Source organism: Juglans regia, chromosome 2 (assembly GCF_001411555.2).
Source record: "Juglans regia cultivar Chandler chromosome 2, Walnut 2.0, whole genome shotgun sequence".
NCBI classification, from domain to species: Eukaryota; Viridiplantae; Streptophyta; class Magnoliopsida; order Fagales; family Juglandaceae; genus Juglans; species Juglans regia.
In genome coordinates, this window is record NC_049902.1 from 33022265 (window position 1) to 33043978 (window position 21714).

A 21714-nucleotide genomic window follows, 5' to 3' on the forward strand; every position below is an offset into this window, starting at 1 on the left:
CGTGCGCCTCCCTCCCTCTCGGTTGCACTGCCGCATGGTTCACTTACTTCGGCGTCGCACCACCGCAGACGAGCCCCCAGTCGCGACGCCGTGACCCCCGCCAGCAACCCAGAACCGCCGCACGTCAGTCTCTCTCTCGGTGAGCCTTTGCTTCGCGCGTCTCTTTCTCCCGAGCTCTCTGTTTTTCTACAGAATATATGTGCGTATTTGCTTTAGGTTTCAGTTTACTAAGTGTTAGTAGATGAAATTACAAGTATGCCCTTTCTAATCTAGTATCTTGAAGTAGTGTTTTTAAGTATAATTATATTTATAACCTTACGTTTAAGTATATGTTAATTATGAATATTGTTATGTCATTTTAATTAAAGTTGAGTTTAATATTTCAAGTTGAGTTTAATTTTGTTAAGTAAATATATTAGTCAAATGCTCTTTTTATTAAGAAATTGTTTAAGGAATTTAAAATGTGTTTTGAAGTACATTATGAAGCCTATTATTTTAGTTAGTTTTCTTTTATCTATTTAGTCAGATTTTAATTATTCTGTTATATTTTAAAAAGAATTAAGGAATATGTTATGAGTTTTGAATAATATTATGATTAAGTCTACTTTTATTAAATCGAATGTTTCCACCAATTATTTTAGATTTATATATATATATATACATACAGTTAAATTATATTTGAAAGATTATATATCATTTTTCAGCAGTAAGAGTTTTTAAATTATTTTGAATATTTTATTAAACAAGATTTTACTGTCAACTTTAGTAGATGTTATAATTATGCTATTAAAATTTTAGGTTGAAAATAGATAAATATGTTAAGAATATTTAAATGATATTAATATTTATTAGATTTCTTATAAGATTTAATCATTGTGTTAAGAAATGAAACATATTTTAAGAATTGAAGTTTTATGACTTATTTTAAAATAGCTAAAGTTTTCTACTAAGTTTTAATATGTTATTTGTATTTAAGTAATTTAAAATACTAGAATTTATTGATTATAGTGTTAAACAAAATATTGGTTTGACTATGTTTTAGAATTCCGAATTTAGTTAAGTAAGCTATTAGCATTTATTTTAGTTCCAAACAATTTAGTGATAGTTATTTATTGAATATAGGTCTCAAGTTACGGAGTATTATTCAAGGAAAAACGCATCGAGGTAAGTAAATTTGATCATAAATTAGGATCATCACAGTTAGCTTATATGTATGTATTATTCAAGCCAGTTCTTCGACAACCATTATTTATGAACCGCTCATGTCATATGCAAGCATGTCATCCAGCATAGCATACAATCATGTCATTCCGCATCATGTTTAAATTCAGAAATTATGATTTATGTATGTAATATGTCATGCATCTCATGTGTATAAGACACGTAAGCCATCTTAATTTCAAGTGTAAGATAAGTTCAGATCAGTTAATAAGATGGCCATTCAGATGCATGGTACCAATGCAGTCCAGTTTCAGGGTGGTGTGCAAGCCACGAACTCAGTCGTGGTCCACCATAGTATGCTAGAATACTATCAGCAGTTCCCCTTGCTGCAGCGGGATGTGGGGCTGGTGCACAACCTTGCACACAGGGTTAAGTGTGTTGGCCAGTCAGATAAGTAAGATAAATCAGTCAGTTAGTTCAGATAATTCAGTCATACATAGCATAAGCATTAGCATGAACAGTCATGAATTTTAAGTTCAGCATGAAAGTTCTTATGAAAATTTTATGTTTATTATGTTTTCGTTATGATAGATTTCTTACTGAGTCATCGACTCATTTTAGTTTATTTTCATGTTTTTAATTACCCAGGTGAAGATGATGATTACGAGCAGGCAGGCCAGGAGTAGAATGAGCATTTTAGTTTTGTTCAGACTTTTTAAAATAAAATGTGTCTCTTATGACGAATTTATTCAGTTATTTCTTTAATGTTTTTGGGAAGACATTTTTTATTAGACCTTTTATTTCATAATAAATTACTTCAGTTTATTTTTCAATTATGAAATTAGAGAATCGCTTGCCGGGTTTATTTTTTCATGAAAAATACGTGACACAACTAGCCTACGGGAAGGGGGTGTTACATTGAGCTTGTACTCCACGAAGGTCAGCAAGTCCAATTTAGGGATTAACTCTTATTCCGACTGGCTGTTGTTGGTTGGCAAAGCCCAAGGGCTTTGGTCCTTAGCCAAGCATCGTCGGCAACAACTTTGCATGAAAGTCGACAAGTCATGAGACTTGTGTTCCGAGTAACTATTATCCAGGCAGAACTCATGGCTCTGGTCCTTAGCTAATACCTCGTGGCCAATCTAGAGACTAGGCTTGTACCCCACGAAGGCCGGCAAATTCAATATAGGGATTGACTTGTGTTTTGACTGGCTGTTGTTGGTTGGCACAGCCCAATGACTCTGGTCCTTAGCCAATGCATTGCAGGCAGCAACCTTGCACGAAACTCAACAAGTCATGAGACTTGCGTTCCAAGTGACCATTATTTGGGCAGAGCTCAAGGCTCTAGTCCATAACCAATACTTTGTGGCCAATCAAGAGATTGAACTTGTACCCAGCGAAGGCCGGCAAGTCCAATCTAGGGATTGACTTGTGTTCCAACTGTCTGTTGTTGGTTGGCAGAGCCTAAAGGCTCTGATCCTTAGCCAATACATCGTAGACAGCAACCTTACACGAAACTCGACAAGTCATGGGACTTGTGTTTCGAGTGGCCATTAATTTGGGCAGAGTTCAATGCTCTGGTCCATAACCAATACTTCGTGGCCAATCAAGAGACTGGGCTTGTATCTGGAAGGTCGGGCAGTCTTTGACCTTTCCCACCCATTGATTTGTTATGATGGAGCCACATTGGGATGCTCGAGTGGTGCTCAGATGACCCATATTGTCAACATTTGTCGTTTCGAGCCACAAGAAATAACTTCGTTAGTAGAAACAAAATTTACATAAATTTTGAGAGTGACAAACTGATAGTTGTTGTTAGTTGGTGGGAGTCCATGCTTGCCTGCTGGGGATAGCCCTTTAGGGAAAGCTTTCTAGGAGAGCCCGCTGGCGAAGCGGAGCAGCGGAGGAGAGCAACACAATAGCAAAACAGGGCAGAGCAACAACAAAGCAGCACAACACAACAGAGCAGGGAAGCTCAACAGAGTAGGGCAGAGCAGAGCAACACAACAAATCAGAGCAGGGTAGCGCAACAGAGCAGAGAGTAGCAGAGTAGAGCAACAGAACAGAGTATTGTCCGAGCCCAACCAATGGCGTCTAAGTCTCATGCAAATGGAGAGCTTGGTGCGACTCTGTCAAGTATGTCTGACTCTCATGCAATTGGTCTGGTCTGGTCTGGTTCGAGCCCATGCATGATCGCTGGCTAAATCCCTTGTGCCGACCATGGTGAGTGGTCTGGTCCTTGAGAGCCTTGCTAGGTTGGTGATCTAATGAAAGTTCCCTTGTGAGTGATGTCCGGGTTGGGGAACTCTGTGCAGATACTTACCGAGCGGAGGGACTCCGTGCATGTAGTTACTGAGTATGCGCTTCCCGTACATGGCGGACGTTGTACATGTGACTTCATGTGCATGTGAGGTGTCTTCCAGTACATGGTGGACGTAGTCGTGCGATGGTTTTCGAGTAGGTGCTTCACTTGCAGGTGCTTCCCGTGTAGTGGTTTTCGAGCTTAGGAACTCCGTGTAGATACTTACCGAGATGAGGGACCCCGTGCATGTGCTTACCTCCGTGCATGTAGTTTACCGAGCCAAGGGAAGTTTGTCCCGAGCATTGGAAATTTTCCCATATAGGTGCTTCCTGTGCAGTTGTTTCTGAGTAGTGGTTTCCCATGCTGAGTCTCATGTAAGCTTGTTGCTGGAGGGGGGCCACCCTGCGCCTGCCATGGTGGTTGGGGCACCACCTCTAGGATAGGCCGCAGACGGAAACACGGTGCACACAAGGTGCGCCAACCCGCACAACATGCCCATGGTATGCATGGCCAATTCCTTCTGTTGGTTGGCTTGGGCTCTTGGGAACCACCGTAGGGGCAGCAGACTACGCCGACGACTTGCCAGGTGGTTGCCAGCAGCCCGACAAAGAGTCGTCGGGACTGGACTTTGGTGTTTTCCTCTGCACGCAAGGCTGTGCATGTGGCTGTTTTTGGCGGGGCCACTTCCTAGGGATGCGAGCTGCCGGTGATGCACCGACAGAGACAAATGGGGCTAGTGAGCCACATGGTGGGCGTCGGCCCCCTCTCTTGCCGCGTTGCGGCTGGGTTGTGGCCTGGTCTCCATGTGCATGATGTGGTGCACACGAGAAGCTAGAGACTACTAGCGGTCCAGGTGGTGATCGCCGATGGGTGACTGGTCTCGCGGCGTGGTTCCACGAGCTCTAGGCACACAGGAAGCCGTGCCCCATGCACTGTGAGCAATGTTTTGAATACCGTACCGGATGGCGTACCGGTCAAGACACTGGAACGAAATATTTCAGTACCGGTACTGTTTCGTGTACCGTTTCGGGATAGTCGATATATGAATAAATTATATATATAAATATATATAACAATTATATTCTAAAATAATAGTTTATATATGAATAAATTATATATAAATACATACATACATATAAATTATAAATAGTCTAATCTAAATTGGGGGTCAAAAAATAAACTTGTAGTTTGAAAAAACGAAAAAAAAAAAAAACACACAGGCCGAAATATCGGCCGGTACAGGCCGAAATTTAGGCCGGTACGGCCGGTATTTTGGCCGGTACGGTATATATCTAGTACCTGTACCGGCCGGACGGCCGAAACGAAAAATTTCGGCCGTATCGGCCGGTACGGTACGAAATTAAAAACATTGACTGTTAGTGCATGGTGGTCGTGCATGCATGCACGTCCACTGTGCATGCATGCATGACACTGGGCACTTAAGTGCATAGTGCCCACCCGAGTACTGTGCACATGGTGTGCAGTGCTTGTGTGCCACTGTGCACCTAAAGTGCACAGTATTCGCCTTGTAATGTCCGAGCATTGTGCCTTTTATGTAGTCGGTCTTTACTGGGCGCTTAATCTTTGCAAGTTCATTAAAATGAACTGAGTGCAATGGTGAGGAGCTCGGTCCTCCGCCTGGGCGTGAGAAGATTTACTTGCCCATTTTTTGCAACCACCTTTTTTTTTTTTTTTTTGTAAATGTAAAAATTCAAAAATCTAAAAATACTTATCTGGAGGAAGCTTTATTCATCATTCGGAGTTTATTCAGCCCATCGGAAAATCGTCATTCTTCCACCTTTGCGTTCTTCTTCTATGTTATCGCAGTCTGTTCGTCAGCTCTTCCTTCCATCGTTTCAGGTTGTTCTTCTTCACATCGCGAGCTCTGAGAGTGTGTCGTTGCTGGCATACGAAGGACAACAGAGATCCCACAGACAACGCCACTATTGATGTCGTGTTTCATGGGCCTGTGCAACTCTACGTTGACAGTGCTACGATAGGTGTTATTTGGAGGCCGTGATAGTGTTCCGGTGTGGCTGTGCGTTGATGATTCGTACGTCTATGGTGGTAAATGGTAAATAAGTGCAGGAAAAGTAAAGATAGAATGACACCAAAACTTACGTGCTTTGGCAACAGGTCTATGTCCACGGGGTTTGGAGAAGAGAGTTTCCACTATAATATATCTATTTATAGTCACTCATGGTTCATCATATCTTACTGTATAGAAAAGGTTGGAACTCTTCCTATTGGAGACGCTGTCTTCCTCGAGAAGCTGCTGAAGAAGAAGATGATCTGATTGAGAGAGAGTTGAGTCGGCGTGAGTAGTCGTTGTCTTTCATCTGGCTGTGTGCTTTATATATATATATATATCCATTTGTTGATGGTGTCAGCTTTCTTCATCTGCCTACTTTCTCTCTGGCATGCTCTGAAGCTTCCTGCTATAATATGACTTGTCCCTTGGCGTGTCTAACTTACTCTCATTGATCTTTGGCACCTGCATGCTCTTCTGTCTCTTATTGTTTCTTTCTTGTTTCTAATGGTTGTCTGGTGAGCTGGACTCAATTATGGGCTATGTGCATTTATTCCTCCACACCTTGGATGAATCATATTATCGAAACCAATATTTTTACCACTTGAGCCAATGCTAAGAGTTAGTAACTGCTTTAGTTATTCTAAGAGAAAGTCCGTAGTGGATGAAAAAATTGTTCATTCCTTCATCGATGGTTAATTTCAATTTGCCCATTAAACTTATAGAAAATAAGTTGTTGAAAGATAGTTTGATTGTGGCTATTGGCAAGACACAGTTTAATTGTGGGCTATCGAGTAGCTTTGCTTATTACTTATAGTCCTTCATTGATATATTTTTGCTTATGAGACCCACCATCTAGTCCTACCGAAGGGTCCTTTTTCTTTACTAGCTTGTGTGCCATATCCCTTAATATGTGGGGCTATTGGAGTGCATAGGTCTTGCTTGTGGGCCGTCTATTGATTCTTCTAACTGTTTTCAGTCCCTGATTGATGTTAGCACAGTACGAGACTTGTGATCTAACCTTATCCAGTACAGAAGAGATCATTACAAACTGAAACTGTATTTTGACATTTTTTCATCGTTATGCATTCTGAAAAGGAAAGGGAGTATTATATCCGCACAATATATTTTCACAACGCATTTCATAATAATATTATAAAATAATAATATTTTTAAGAATTTTATAAAAACATCATCTCATAATATTATTATAAAATGTATTATAAAAAATATTATATATAAATTATTTTTTAAAAGAGAAATAGAAATATTTTAACTATAAAAAAATTACATAAAAATAAATCTATAATCTAATGTAATTTAATGTTGAACGTCAGATTGTAAACTTATTTTTATTATAAAATAAATCTAATAAATTCTATGAAATCTCATTAATTTATAAATTTATTTTATATAATTTCTTTATTTCTCTAACATTTATGAAAAAGCATCTATCTTTTAAGATATTGAGTAAGTCTATGAATTATTTTTTTTTCGTTTTTAAAAGAGCTCCCAACCTCTTTTTTAAACATAGCGACGGGAAGGGTTGAAGTACTTACAGAAATAGCTTCGAGATTTTTTATTATTTGTGCATTTTTTAGGTCGACCTTTAATTTAAATGCCTAGATCTATACATATTCATACAAACCATTGTCTACTCTGATGACAATTAAAACAACTGAAAAAACAAGACAATCTTAACAAGTAAAAATTCGAGACGTTATTAAGTTTAGAAGGAAATCTCTGTTCACAAACTTTATCATTATCCTCCCTCTATTTTTATTTTTGGGTAAATATGTGAATCTGTTCAATGGAAAATAGACATTACAATTACAGCTTGCTTTCCCTCAACGACCCATCAAGAGCAAAACCCTCGTAAGTTCATAATCCACGTGCTAAGCACTAGTACTAAAATCTACAGATTCTAGAGAGAGAGAGAGAGAGGCACTTAAAAAAAGCCACGTACACTTTTGTTTTCTTTGTATCTTTCTTTCAATCAAAAGCACCGAATCAATCACCTTCCCCATGGAAAGTATAATGATACAACACTTTTTCATTTGATGGAGAGTAGGGGAAAGAAAGTGCATGGTTTTGTAATGAAGAAGCCTCCTAGGAATGAGGGAATTGGCTCAGACAATGAATAGATGCTCTCATAAGACGTGAACCAGCTTTGAATCATGGCAAATGTGAGTGGGTCACCACCATCACTTACAAACCTTCTACAGGCAGATGAGTAAAGGTTAAAAAGAAACCCTTCTACAGGCAAATGAGTAAAGGTTAAAAAAAAAAAAAAAAAATTGGGCAAATTGGGCTTTAGAGTGCGCAATTCTTGTGTCTTTTTGTATGTAGATGCTTGCTTTGCCACACTCATGTCTCCTTCTCCAATCCAACCTTTTTCAAGTTTTCATCACTGTTTTTTTTTCCTATGTCTACGTGAGCGTAAGAAAAACGCATAGCTTGATTTCCCTGATATACAAAAACTCAAAAGCAATCAGCACTCGATGCATCATGTAGATTCTCGTGATTTCCTTGTATATCAGCACTCAAAATCTCCCTTGATTTCCTTGTCTTTCTCGTGGCCTGTAGATTCTCCATTATAGTTGAAACTTGAAACCCCAACGCCCAAGTCATTGGCTGAATGGGCTCAAATTGTGAGAAACCCAAAGTCATCATCTTGATAGACACTTTCTTATCTATCTTAAAAGGAAAGGAAAGGCTGAATGGGTTCAAATTGTGCCAAGTCAGCAGGCCGAACCCTGAAGAATCGTCGACGAATGGGCTGGGTTTCTTCTTCTTCTTCTTCTTTTCTTTTGAAAAAAGGGTTTTAACTTTTCTTCTTTTTCTTCACGTTCACGAATCACGCTGCTTGGGAAGGAGAGGTTAAACGGCCCCAGAAGCGTGAGGAGTGAATGAATCTGTCTAACTCCCATCCAAAAACCCTTGACTGATTTTACTTCTGGGGAAGCCATTCGCTATTTTGAAGTAGAAGTAAATGGGTTTGATCAAGAGCACATTCTTGTTCCTTGTGGGCACGGTGTTCGGAGTCTACGTGGCCCAAAACTACGCCGTCCCGAATATCAGGAAGCTCGCCGGCACTGGGCTTCTCATAGCACAGCACATCGAAGAGACTTACCGCAAGTAGAAGAAGAGGAACGACGATGATTAGTTCTCCTGGTTTTGAGGACGTTTTCTTCTTGTATGTTTTGGAGGATGGGGATTTGTGGTGAAAGTGATGGTCGTTGTTGGTTTTGATATTTCCGATTGTGATACGGAATTTTTTAATGAAGAATCGAGCAACTTTTTGCCCCTTTTCCCCTTCTGTAAATTTCCAAATTGATTGCAATTTCTGCTCTATGAATCAATTGGGCTTATCAATTTAAATGCCTAGAGATGGAACTAGATCGAGTATTTTTTACTGCTCTGGCGTTGTGGCTTTAATTCATTAGCAGCATCAAACTTTGCAATTATACTGTCAACTTATTCCAATTGGCTCCAACATCCGTAGTAATTGACCATGAGGGAGCAAAATAGAGCTGTTGGCTTTTGTGGGTAGTTCTGAATCTGATTACAGTAATTTATAGGAGGGAGCAAAATAGACTTCTCTCACGTAATTACAGTAATATCAAGTGTCTACACAATCATCATCTAAGAAGCAGATGTCCTTGTTTCCCTTCAACAAACTCTGCAATTTGATAATGAGGGTAACTGCAAGCTTATGATTTTAATCTAATCATGCTAAGCTGTCTCTGCTTTTCAACTCAAAGATTTATTGATTCTGGTCAATGGTTAGGTACAAGTCAACTGAATTTGAAGCTGCCTCACTCTCTGATGGAGAGGGATTGAAGGGCAAGGGCTTCTGCATGTAAAATGAACGCCATTCATCAATGCTTGCCATTTGATGAGGATCTAAACCGGGAAGTGCTCTGCGTTGTTGAAGTTTAAGAATCTTTTCAGCTTTACCAAGAATGTGAACTGCATGCCTCACGCTGTCTTCCCTCTCTTCAATGGAGCTGCTCAAACTCTTCGCAGATATAAAGCGTTGCAAGTTAGTGAGGCAAGCACCCAGTATATCAGAGATCATGACAGCTACTGCTTCAAATAGTTTCTCACCTATCTGGTCATCTCCGCTTTTTCTGTTTAGCAGCATAGTTTGAGTTATCCTATACATGGAATTGGCAGCCAATACCTTGATAGGCCACTTCGAAGGACCGTGCTTTAAACATTGTGGCGTGTGATTTTTGTGGAACTCCACGAGATTGTTCTTTGCAGTATCTGAGAGCTTTTGAAGTGCTTCCCTTGGGCTTTTTGCTTGAAGGGACAGTTTATGGAGATCAACATCTAACCACTTACGATAGAGTTCCACTCGTACCCACACCCCCTCTGCTGCCCTCCTGATGTTGATAAATTCTTTTCTAGTGTCCAGGTTGTTTTCAACTAGTCTTACATACATCATACCTTCATTCACGCTACATATGAGTTCTTCAATTAATTTAGGGCTCATGTTAGGAAGTACTACTGCAATACTTGCTAGTGTCACCACAGGAAGTGCCCAGCAATTTGGCGGTTCTTCAGAATCTAAAGACGGAACTTGGTTACTGTCAAACTCCACCACTCCCTTGAATTCTTGTGAAGATCTCTCCAAGAGTTTTATGAGGTATTTCGGTCGTCTCTTTTCCCCCATCCGAAACCAATAATCAGTAGGGTCACAATTGCGTTTCACCATCCCAACCATTGCATCCTCGCCTGCGAGATGCAAAACAAAACGGCTAAGATCCGGCTTTGAATTAGGCTGTGATTCCGAAGCTGATTCAGCATTCCTAAATCTAAACTTCAATAAACCTTTGCAGCAGTGGCAGCATGATAAGATCCAGCTTACAAAGAAAATGGAAATGAATTGAATCCCTTTGCTCATTAGCACAATACCTATCTGCACTCCGATACACAAGTTTAAGAAATGGTCTTTTGCATCATGGGCAAGTTTCCTGCAGTGCCTGTTACGAATTCCCAGTAAAGTAAATGGGCACTCTTTCATCTCCACTAGGCTCTGGATCCAGTAGTTCTCTACTTTAAATGATTTTCTGCCGGTTTTATTTCCCCTTTTTGGGCTACTGAAATTGATGGCGATGAACCATCTACAAGCTGGACCAACGGTACCGATTCCTACTGCGATTGTCTGTGTGACAACAACTAAAGTGGTCGACCAATGATAATCAGATTCTCCGCTGCAAAATTTAAATGACCAGGGCATAAAGTGGGATCTAAGCATGGCTTGTGCTAAAGTTGCGGCGCTTAGAAGACAGAATGCTCCAGAAGCGGTGGATGTCACTGAACGCGCCATCACAAACTGGGGGCTGCCTGTATGAGCCATCACCCAATACTTCATAAGATCCTTTCTAAGTTTGTCGACAACGGACGTACCAGTTTCATTCGAGCCTTCCTTGAGAGCTAATTGGTGCCTTTTATTGTACTTGAGTTCCAAATACTGCTTAGTGTTTGGAACTGTCAGAGCAGAAAAACCCAAGAGGAGAAGCAAAACAATCATGATAAACATGATGAAAACATGTTCTCCCAAGAAAACATAGATTACCCCAGTGGCTAATTGGATGCAAACATTCACAATAACAGTAATAACAAGTATTCCCAAGGCCACAATATTCATAAACATATCGCTGTTCTCCATGGTGCCAAGAGAAGGCATAGAATTACCCATTACCGTAGAGATGAGGATCGTGCTGCTGAGTTTTGCAAGCTGATCTTGCCGGCGGGGCATAGACGTATTTAGATCCACCGACAGTTTGGTTGCCACAGCTAACAAGGTGAGGGAAGTAGCATTTAGAGAGGAGAATTTGCAGGGGAACCAGAACTTCTGGCGGCGGATCCCTTGGATGACATCAGCGGCCATGGAGATGAGGAAGGCCAAGGACGCTGCTGCAACGTAGAGGCCAATCCATGGCATTGGCTGGCTGAACTTCGTGTCATCCAGGTTCCCGTCAATATTGCATCCGAGCTTACCCATCTTCTTCTTCCTTTTCCCTGTCAGGTGAGAGGCTTTGGATCTACTTTTTTTTTTTTAATCGTGTTATCCTTTGACAATAAATACTGTCTTGTTAATGGACATATAATCTGTCGGATGAGTTTATTAGTTGTTTTTACCGTTAAGGACATGATTTTTTTTTTTTTGAAAGGGCCGTTAAGGACATGATTGGTTTTTCCTTTTGTCTTCCGTTTATAGATGTCGAGTATTTTAATTTATTTGAAGATGCACAATCTTCTGTATATAGTTTATTGCCAAAATAAATTACTCAAGTGGATATTATTAATACACGTCCAATTCTCCTTGGGGACCCCTTATTGGTCCTTTTAGATTTCAGGGACACAAACTCTCCATTGCACGTACAGTATAATTTAATTTGAAAGAATATGAGTAATGCTATTATGCCCATAATTCATACCACTCACTTTATCCCTTAACTTAACTTAGCTTCACATTGACTTATTAAAAAAATAAAAAATATATATTTAAAATAAAATGACACCCGAAAATGTAAGAAAAGAAATACTAAAAACTTACTTAGATTCCCTTTACTCTTTTATGTTTGTATTTTTTAATTTTTTTTAATAAGTTAGATGACATTACAATATGATGCTCCATCAAGTGATAAAGTAGGTGATATAAATTAAGAGAATATAGTAGTATTTCTCAAAAGAAAAATGTTAATCCAATGACTATCACGAGTGAGAGTTATTAATAAGATTGGAATATCTTTCCCTTCTAAAAAAAAATATTAATACCATGGGACTCATAATTTGACTTATAATGAGAGATTTTTATGAAAGAAATTATTTAATTATTAAATACATCTTTGTTATAGAGGATCGTGAATGCTAAGATGAATGTGATTTATTTATGACTGCTAAAGTATTGTGTATTCAGTGTTGTCACGTCCGAATCTACTGATACAGTCTTTCTGGCTCGGATTGAGACTTTCGGGACCCAAAGATATTGGTCAAGGCAACAGTATTTTATTAGATTTGTGTTGATTACAGTCTCTAACCTACTCCCAACAATTTCGGACTGAACTAGATGGAATCATAGGGACAGTTTTTAGCAGCGACTTTTTACTCCAAACCATTCATTACAATTATCTGTAACGGCGAAAATGTCGACTCGAGAAATCTAAACAAATACTCTCGACACTCCAATTGAATTTTGGGAAGGCAAAGCGACGAAGGTCCCTTGCCAACTACCGGTGGTCTTCTCCTTCCAAAATTTAAGCCCAAAGATCGATTCAGACTCTCAAGACAGAATGGGGAACCTGGACGAATTCCTATAAGAAACCAAACCACCAGCTTCCATAGCCTGCAAGAGAGACCAAGTCTCTCCTTCACTCTTCAAAACCATAGAGGTATCACATCAGTTTCCCAGCCTTTATTTCAAAATCTTTGGTATGAAGTATTTAAATGGTATGTGGGGGAATTTACTATGGGCGTTAGTGAAGGGAAAAGAAAAAGAAAAAAGGTCATGACATGCATCAGCATGGTGTCGTTTTCACTTCAAGAACAAAACTTTCCTTACATAGAGAGAGTAGTTGCAAGTAATTACATGACAATCTTCGTCAAAGAAGCAGAAGCCATTTTTTCCTGGAGTAGAAGCTTTGCACTAACATGAAAATCACAAGTTGTCTCTGTTTTTCAGATCCACGCTTGCTGATTCTAGTCAATGATTAGATACAAGTCACTTGAACTGGAAGAAGCTGTCTCAATCTGTGACGGAGAAGGATTGAAAGGCAAGGGCTTTTGCATGTAAAATAAACGCCATTCGTCAATGCTTGCCATTTGACAGGGATCTAATCCGGGAGATTCTCCATGTTCTTGAAATTTCAGAATCTTTTCGGCTTTACCAAGAATGTCAATTGCATGTCTCACGCTGTCTTCCCTCTCTTCAATGGCGCTGCTCAAACACTTCATGGATATAAAACGTTGCATGTTAGTGAGGCAAGCACCCAGTATATCAGAGATCATGACAGCTACTGTTTCAAATAGTTTCTCACCCATCTGGGCATTTCCGCTTTGTCTCGTTAGCAGCATACTTTGAGTTATCCTATACATGGAATTGGCAGCCAATATCTTGATTGGCCATTTCAAAGGACCGTGTTTCAAACATTGCGGCGTGTGATTCCTGTGGAACTCCAAGAGCTTGTTCTTTGCATTATCTGAGAGTTTTTGAAGTATTTCCTGTTGGGTTTTTCCTTGAAGGGACAGTTTATGGAGATCAACATCCAGCCACTTGCGGTAGAGTTCCACTCGTACCCACACCCCCTCTGCTGCCCTCCTGATGTTGAGCAATTCTTTTATTGTGTCCAGGTTGTTTTCTAAGAGTCTTATATACGTCAAACCTTCGTTCACACTACATAGTAATTCTTCAATTAATGTAGGTCCGATGTTTGGAAGTGTTACTGCAATACATGTTAGTGTCACCACAGGAAGAGCCCAACAGTTTGGCGGTTCTTCAGATTCTAAAGAAGGAATTCGGTTACTGTCAAACTCCACCACTCCCTTGAATCCATGTGTAGATCTCTTCAATAGTGTTATGAGGTATTTTGGTCGTCTCTTTTCCCCCATCTGAAACCAATAATCGGTAGGGTCCCAATTGCATTTCTTCATCTTCTCAACCAATGCATCCTCGCCTTCAAGATCCAAAACAAAGCGGCTAAGATCCAGCTTTGAGTAAGGCTGTGAATCTGAAACTGATTCAGTGTTTGAAACACTCTTGAATATCAACTTCTTCAAACCTCGGCAGCAGTCGTAGCAGTACAAGATCCGGCTTACAAATAAAGTGGAAATGAGGCGAATCCCCTTGCTCATTAAGACGAGTCCAATCTGCACTCCGATACACAAGTTTAAGAAATAATCTTTGGCATCATGAGCAAGTTTCCTGCAGAGCTTGTTATGAAAAGGTAAGAAAGTTAATGGGCTCTCTTTCATCTCTACTAAGCTCTGGATCCAGTAGTTCTCTACTTTAAACTCGTTTCTGCCAGTTTGATTTCCTCTTTTAGGGCGAGAAAAATTGATGGCGATGAACCATCTACATGCTGGGCCAATACTACCAACTCCTGCAGCAATTGTCTGAGTAGCAAGAACTAAAGTGGTGGACCACTTATAAACAGACTCTCCACTGCAAAATTTAAAAGACCATGGCATAAATTGGGATCTAACCATGGCTTGTGCTAAAGTTGCGAGGCTCAGAAGACAGAATGCTCCAGAAGCTGTGCATGTCACTGAACGCCCAACCACAAATTGTGGATTGCCCGTGTGAGCCATCATCCAATACTTCATGAGATCTTCTCTAAGTTTGTCAACAACCGGTTTCCTGGTTTGATTCAAGCCTTCTTTGAGAGCTAATTGGTGCTTTTTAGTGTACTTGAGCTCCAAATACTGCTTAGTGTTTGGAACAGTCAAGGCAGAAAAACTCAAGAGAAGAAGCAAAACAAGCATGATAAACAGGATTAAAGCATGTTCTTTCCAGAAAACATAGATTACTCCGGTGGCTAGTTGGATGCAAATATTCACAATAACAGTGATAACAAGTATTCCTAATGCCAAAATGTTGGTGAACATTTCCTTGTTCTCCATGGTGCCAAGGGAAGGCATAGAATTACTCATTACCGTGCAGATGAAGACAGTGTTGCTGAGTTTTGCAAGCTGATCCTGCCGGCTAGGCATCGAGGTATTTAAATCCACCGAGAGTTTAATTGCCACAGCTAACAAGGTGAGGGAAGTAGCATTTAGAGAGGAGAACTTGCAGGGGAACCAGAACTTTCGATAGCGGATCCCTTGGATGACATCTGCGGCCATGGCGATGAGGAAGGCCAGGGACGCTGCTGCAACGTAGAGGCCAATCCATGGCATTGGCTGGCTGAACTTTGTGTCATCCAGATTCCCATCAATGTTGCATCCAAGCTTCCCCATCTTCTTCTTCTTCCGTTTCCCTGTTGGGTGAGAGGTCGGTTTTGAACCTGCTAATTGTGCTTAAATTATCTAATTATTTGGTCCATTATTTCATGTCGACATTCGACCGTGAATGCTGTTTGTTCTATTCGAATTTTCCTCCATTGATTATTGTCGAATGTACGTTCTTCTGGTTGTTTTATAGACCAAGACTTCAAGTTTACCAAAAGATTCCGTTGCCACCAAGGATTTGATTGCTCATATCTATTGTCTTGTATTTATGGCCGTCTCCATGCACCTTTAATATTTAGTAATTTGAAGGGACTGGTAGTGGAGTGGGTGTTATCTATAGAGCTACACAAATGGTATTATTGCACATATATAGTTTATTCATGACATCCATAAAACGTGAGACCCAATTTGGCTTAAAAAAAATGGATTATGATTGGGATTGATTATGATGGGGGACCCATATGTGACTTGGAAACGATAGATTTCAAAGGAATTCTTCCACTGCAACAGAAGACATACTTGGACATGATATAAAATTTCTGTTATTGTGGATCATATCAAGACTAGTGCTAACCTAAATGTGATTTATTTTATGACTGCTAATCGATGTCTTCCCATTTTAAAAAAAATTAATGTTAATCGAAATTTTTGGTAATTTGAGATACAAATGAATCCACCATATATAATAAATACTCTTCAAGAAATTCTATTAACAAGCCAGTGTGGATAACACACTTAGTTTAGTGCTTACATGATATAATTTGATTTAAAAAAAGTTAAAATTAAAAATTATCATTTAAGTGATATAAATAAATAGTGTAGTACTCTATACACTAACTTGATAATAAAATAACTCTTTATAAGAAAAGTTGAATCAAATCTCTTACAAATAAAATATTGCCATATCAACAGTGTGGAGAGTGTATCTTCCATGTTTAATTGTAAAAAGAATTAAAAAATAAAAATTCTATTTGCAAGCCAGTGTGAAGGATATACTCTCCTTAATGTTGACTTGGCATGATATGATTCGTAAGAAAAGTTACAACCCAAACATTATCTTGTAAATGGTGTAGAGAATTTATCTTTTACGTCAGCTTGTAAATAAAAGAATTAAGAAAAATTGAAAGTTTACACACTACATTGATGTATATCAAAATATTTTATTCTAATATCTATATACAATTATCTCCAAAGGATTTGTCAAAATTATAAGTATATCATTACTTATCTTCAAATTCAAAATTTTATTTGATTGTTAATAGATTTGTCTCGTTTGGTTACGTAATTCAGATGAGATAAGATGAGATATTTTATTAAAAATTAAAATATATTGTTATAACATAATTTTTTATTATATTTTATATAAAAATTAAAAAAAATTATAATAATTATATGAAATAAAATTAGTTCGGTCTAACCAAAACAACCTTACGATCTGCCCACAATCATAAAATACACATATACCGAGCTCATTTTTGAGAGCCCATCCCTTTAATTGGCATCCGATAACATGTGAAATGACGCACATCAATCATCATCCCTATGGGAGAAAAGTGATTAGCAGAATAATAAAATAGTCTTTATACCCACAAATCCCCAATTCCCAATCGCTTCTGAAAATGAGTTATTATGGTAGGCCATGGAGGTCTCAATATTCTATGCAGAGTCGGTGGAATGGGTACATACAATTATGAAAATCGAGAGAAGGTGTAACAGTCCGACACGTGAAAGGATCTGTACAGAGCTATGGGCCATGGGCTTACCTTTTTTATTTCTTACGTGCCTCCTCCTGGTGGACCTTCGAGCAACTTAAATACTCTTTTACGAGAATCCAGGGATGAAGAAGAGAGCTGATTGATAAGTTGAACGTAATTACGTGATGAAAAATATTCATAATGCATGGTCATTATTAGGCCCATTTAATGTTGATCATAACTTGCATCATGATATTTTAGAACTGTACATCTATTAGAAACAACGACTAATTTTCCGCTTTGCTTGTTTGTAACAGTACTTCATTCCCAAATGCTAAGGATGTCACGTATTTTCATAAACTATTAATTTATGGATGGCTGAATTTAAGATTTGTACATTACATTGTTTCTCGAGTGAGCAACATTTTTTATCCGAAATTCTTGTATACATCTTTATTGATCAATATGAGATTTATACTTTCTCGATCGATCCATTTTATCTGAATATAAAGATAACTTCTCCATCAATACACAAAAATTCAATACATAAAGAACTAATTATATATCATATAATTATTTGAAATATTCAAAATAATATTTTATTTATTTCATAGATTAATTCTAACAAAACTTTAATTCCTTACATAGGGAGAGTAGTTGCAAAAGAAGCAGATCGAAGCCATTTTTTTCCCATAGGACAATGTTTGCACTGACATGAAAAGCATAAGCTGTCTCAGATCGACGTTTTTCAGCTCCACAGTTGCCGATTCTAGTCAATGATTAGGCACAGGTCACTTGAGCTTGAAGAAGCTATCTCACTCTCTGACGGAGAAGGATTGAAAGGCAAGGGCTTTTGCATGTAAAGTAAACGCCATTCTTCAATGCTTGCCATTTGACAGGGATCTAAACAGGGAAATGCTCCATGTTCTTGAAGTTTCAGAATATTTTCAGCTTTGCCAAGAATGTCAACTGCATGTCTCACGCTGTCTTCCCTGTCCTCGATAGCGCTGCTCAAACACTTCATGGATATAAAACGTTGCATGTTAGTGAGGCAAGCACCCAGTATATCAGAGATCATGACAGCTACTGTTTCAAATAGTTTCTCACCCTTCTGGGCATTTTCTCTTTGTCTCTTTAGCAGCATACTTTGAGTTATCCTATACATGGAATTGGCAGCCAATATCTTGATTGGCCATTTCGAAGGACCGTGCTTCAAACATTGCGGCGTGTGATTCTTGTGGAACTCCAAAAGCTTGTTCTTTGCAGTATCTGAAAGTTTTTGAAGTGTTTCCTGTTGGGTTTTTCCTTGAAGGGACAGTTTATGGAGATCAACATCCAGCCACTTGCGGTAAAGTTCCACTCGTAACCACACCCCCTCTGCTGCCCTCCTGATGTTGAGCAATTCTTCTCTTGTGTCCAGGTTGTTTTCTAAGAGTCTTATATACGTCAGACCTTCGTTCACACCACATAGTAATTCTTGAATTGATGTAGGACTGATGTTTGGAAGTGTTACTGCAATACATGTTAGTGTCACCACAGGAAGAGCCCAACAGTTTGGCGGTTCTTCAGATTCTAAAGAAGGAACTTGGTTACTGTCAAACTCCACCACTCCCTTGAATCCATGTGTAGATCTCTTCAATAGTGTTATGAGGTAATTAGGTCGTCTCTTTTGCCCCATCCGAAACCAATAATCAGTAGGGTCCCAATTGCATTTCTTCATCTTCTCAACCAATGCATCCTCCCCTTCGAGATCCAAAACAAAACGGCTAAGATCCAGCTTTGAGCAAGGCCGTGAATCTGAAACTGATTCGGTGTCTGAAACACTGTTGAATATAAACTTCTTCTTCAAACCTCGGCAGCAGTCGTAGAAGTACAAGATCCGGCTTACAAATAAAGTGGAAATGAGGCGAATCCCCTTGCTCATTAAGACAAGTCCAATCTGCACTCCAATACACAAGTTTAAGAAATGATCTTTGGCATCATGAGCAAGTTTCCTGCAGTGCTTGTTACGAACACGTATGAAAGTTAATGGGCTCTCTTTCATCTCTACTAGGCTCTGGATCCAGTAGTTCTCTACTTTAAACCCTTTTCTGCCAGTTTGATTTCCTCTGTTAGGGCAAGAGAAATTGATGGCGATGAACCATCTACATGCTGGGCCAATAGTACCGACTCCTGCCGCAACTGTCTGAGTAGCAAGAACTACAGTTGTGGACCACTTATAATCAGACTCTCCGCTGCAAAATTTAAATGACCATGGCATAAACTGGGATCTAACCATTGCTTGTGCTAAAGTTGCGAGGCTCAGAAGACAAAATGCTCCAGAAGCTGTGCATGTCACTGAACGCCCCACCACAAATTGGGGGTTGCCCGTATGAGCCATCATCCAATACTTCATGAGATCTTCTCTAAGTTTGTCAACAACCGGTTTCCCGGTTTGATTCAAGCCTTCTTTGAGAGCTAGTTGGTGCTTTTCAGTGTACTTGAGCTCCAGATACTGCTTAGTGTTTGGAACAGTCAAGGCAGAAAAACTCAAGAGAAGAAGCAGAACAAGCATGATAAACAGGATTAAAGCTTGTTCTTTCCAGAAAACATAGATTACTCCGGTGGCTAGTTGGATGCAAATATTCACAATAACAGTGATAACAAGTATTCCTAATGCCAGAATGTTGGTGAACATTTCCTTGTTTTCCATGGTGCCAAGGGAAGGCATTGAATTACTCATTACCGTACAGATGAAGACAGTGTTGCCGAGTTTTGCAAGCTGATCCTTCCGGCTGGGCATCGATGCATTTAAATCCACCGAGAGTTTGATTGCCACAGCTAACAAGGTGAGGGAAGTAGCGTTGAGAGAGGAGAACTTGCAGGGGAACCAGAACTTCCGATGGCGGATCCCCTGGATGACATCCGCGGCCATGGTGATGAGGAAGACCAGGGACGCTGCTGCAACGTAGAGGCCCATCCATGGCATTGGCTGGCTGAACTTTGTATCATCCAGGTTCCCATCAATGTTGCATCCGAGCTTCCCCATCTTGTTTTTCTTCTTCTTCTTCTTCTTCCGTTTCCCTGTTGGGTGAGAGGTGGCCGGTTTGAAAAGCCTGCGTGTGCTTATTTAATTATCTGGTGCATGCCAGACCGATCTTGAAATATACTATCTTTCTTATTCGACTTTTGCTCCATGCATAGATTAATATCGTTGAATACGCGTTCTTGTTGTTGTTTTATGGATCAAGAATTGAAGTTGACGAGAAGATTCCGTTGGCAGGAGGCGTCTCCACCTATAATTAGTTAGATGGTGGATGATGATCAGTGCAAACCTAACCTAAATGTGATTTATTTAATTATGATTGCTAACGTACTTATAATGCTTGGCTTTAATCGATTTGTTTTGTACGTTGATGGGTATCTGAATATCAATATATATTCAATGCAATAGATTATAATATCATGTACGTACACATCATCGATCGTATACCAAGAGAGACTAATACTGTAGCTTAACTACTAGCTTTAACTTGTTCTTCTACCAATTTTCTGCGATCGATCGAGTTTGTATGATCAGAATTTCTCTGCATATATACATATAATATCTCTTTATTTATTTGAGTTTAGACTTGAACAAAAGTTTGAAGTTCCACTATATATATCGAAGGAATGAATATTTACAGAATTCTGATTTGAATAAATATTTGAACTTTCAAAATACTGAAACAATGAATTATCTGTATATTTTTAACTTGGGCATGATCATATATATATGAATTATTGTTGGAAAAGTTTAAAAATAAAATATCTTGCAAGAGTGTATCTTCCGGCCTATCGATCGGTTTGTAAATAAAATCATTAAAAAGAAAAAATTTTATTTCGTAAGCCGGTGTGGAGGACAGCCTTTGCAGCACGGGCTCGTTTAAATTCAAAATTTATCTCAATTCATCTTATATTATCATTTTAATTTTTTTAAATTCTTATATAAAATTTAATAAAAAATTCATCTTTTTTAAATCTTAAAATAATTTTTTTAAACTTTTACATAAAATATAATAAATAATTTAATTTTTATTCTACTATTTACAAACCATCTCAATTCATTTCAACTCATCTTTAAATTCAAATCACTCTGTAGTATGATATTATAGCCTGTAAAAAAAAGTTTACGAATCAAATCTCTTACAAATAAAATATTTTCGTATAAATAGTGTGGATAGTGTTTCTTTCGCAACGACTTGTGAATAAAATAGTTAAAAAATGATAGTTTTACGTCGATGTATAACAGTATCAAAATATTTTATCTTAATGATAAAAAAGAGAGTAATGTTACGTATAATTATGAAATGTGCAGTGCCGTACAGTTGCTTTGAAAAAGAATAAAGTTTACTATTAAAAAATTAATTTCTTTTCATATAAATCTCATATTTATTATTTCTTTTAAAATAACTACACAGTATTTATATACTCATGACTGTAAATATCATTTCTTTAAAAAAATATTATTTTAATATCTAAATAACAACCATCTCCAAAACGAAATTCAAAGCTTTATTTGATAGTTAATGGACTTACATTCCGTCCAC

The 21714-nt window shown here is 38.6% G+C and overlaps 3 protein-coding genes across 3 annotated transcripts; all 3 read right to left on the bottom strand.

The window, feature by feature from the left end:
* Positions 1–9258: 9258 nt before the first annotated feature.
* On the bottom strand, positions 9259–11508 carry LOC109010402. Its single transcript, XM_018991234.1, has one exon. The coding sequence runs from the start codon at positions 11506–11508 to the stop codon at positions 9259–9261; it is 2250 nt and encodes a 749-aa protein (XP_018846779.1).
* A 953-nt stretch (positions 11509–12461) lies between these two features.
* LOC109011611 lies at positions 12462–15676 on the bottom strand. Its single transcript, XM_035687530.1, has one exon. The coding sequence runs from the start codon at positions 15459–15461 to the stop codon at positions 13206–13208; it is 2256 nt and encodes a 751-aa protein (XP_035543423.1). The 5' UTR covers positions 15462–15676; the 3' UTR covers positions 12462–13205.
* A 2239-nt stretch (positions 15677–17915) lies between these two features.
* LOC109010409 lies at positions 17916–20174 on the bottom strand. Its single transcript, XM_018991244.1, has one exon. It carries the CDS (start codon positions 20172–20174, stop codon positions 17916–17918), a length of 2259 nt encoding a protein of 752 aa, XP_018846789.1.
* Positions 20175–21714: the final 1540 nt, after the last annotated feature.

What these genes read in the sequence shown, in the direction of transcription:
- LOC109010402 (XM_018991234.1), bottom strand. Translation starts at nt 11,508, where the DNA reads ATGGGTAAGCTCGGATGCAATATTGACGGGAACCTGGATGACACGAAG.
- LOC109011611 (XM_035687530.1), bottom strand. Translation starts at nt 15,461, where the DNA reads ATGGGGAAGCTTGGATGCAACATTGATGGGAATCTGGATGACACAAAG.
- LOC109010409 (XM_018991244.1), bottom strand. Translation starts at nt 20,174, where the DNA reads ATGGGGAAGCTCGGATGCAACATTGATGGGAACCTGGATGATACAAAG.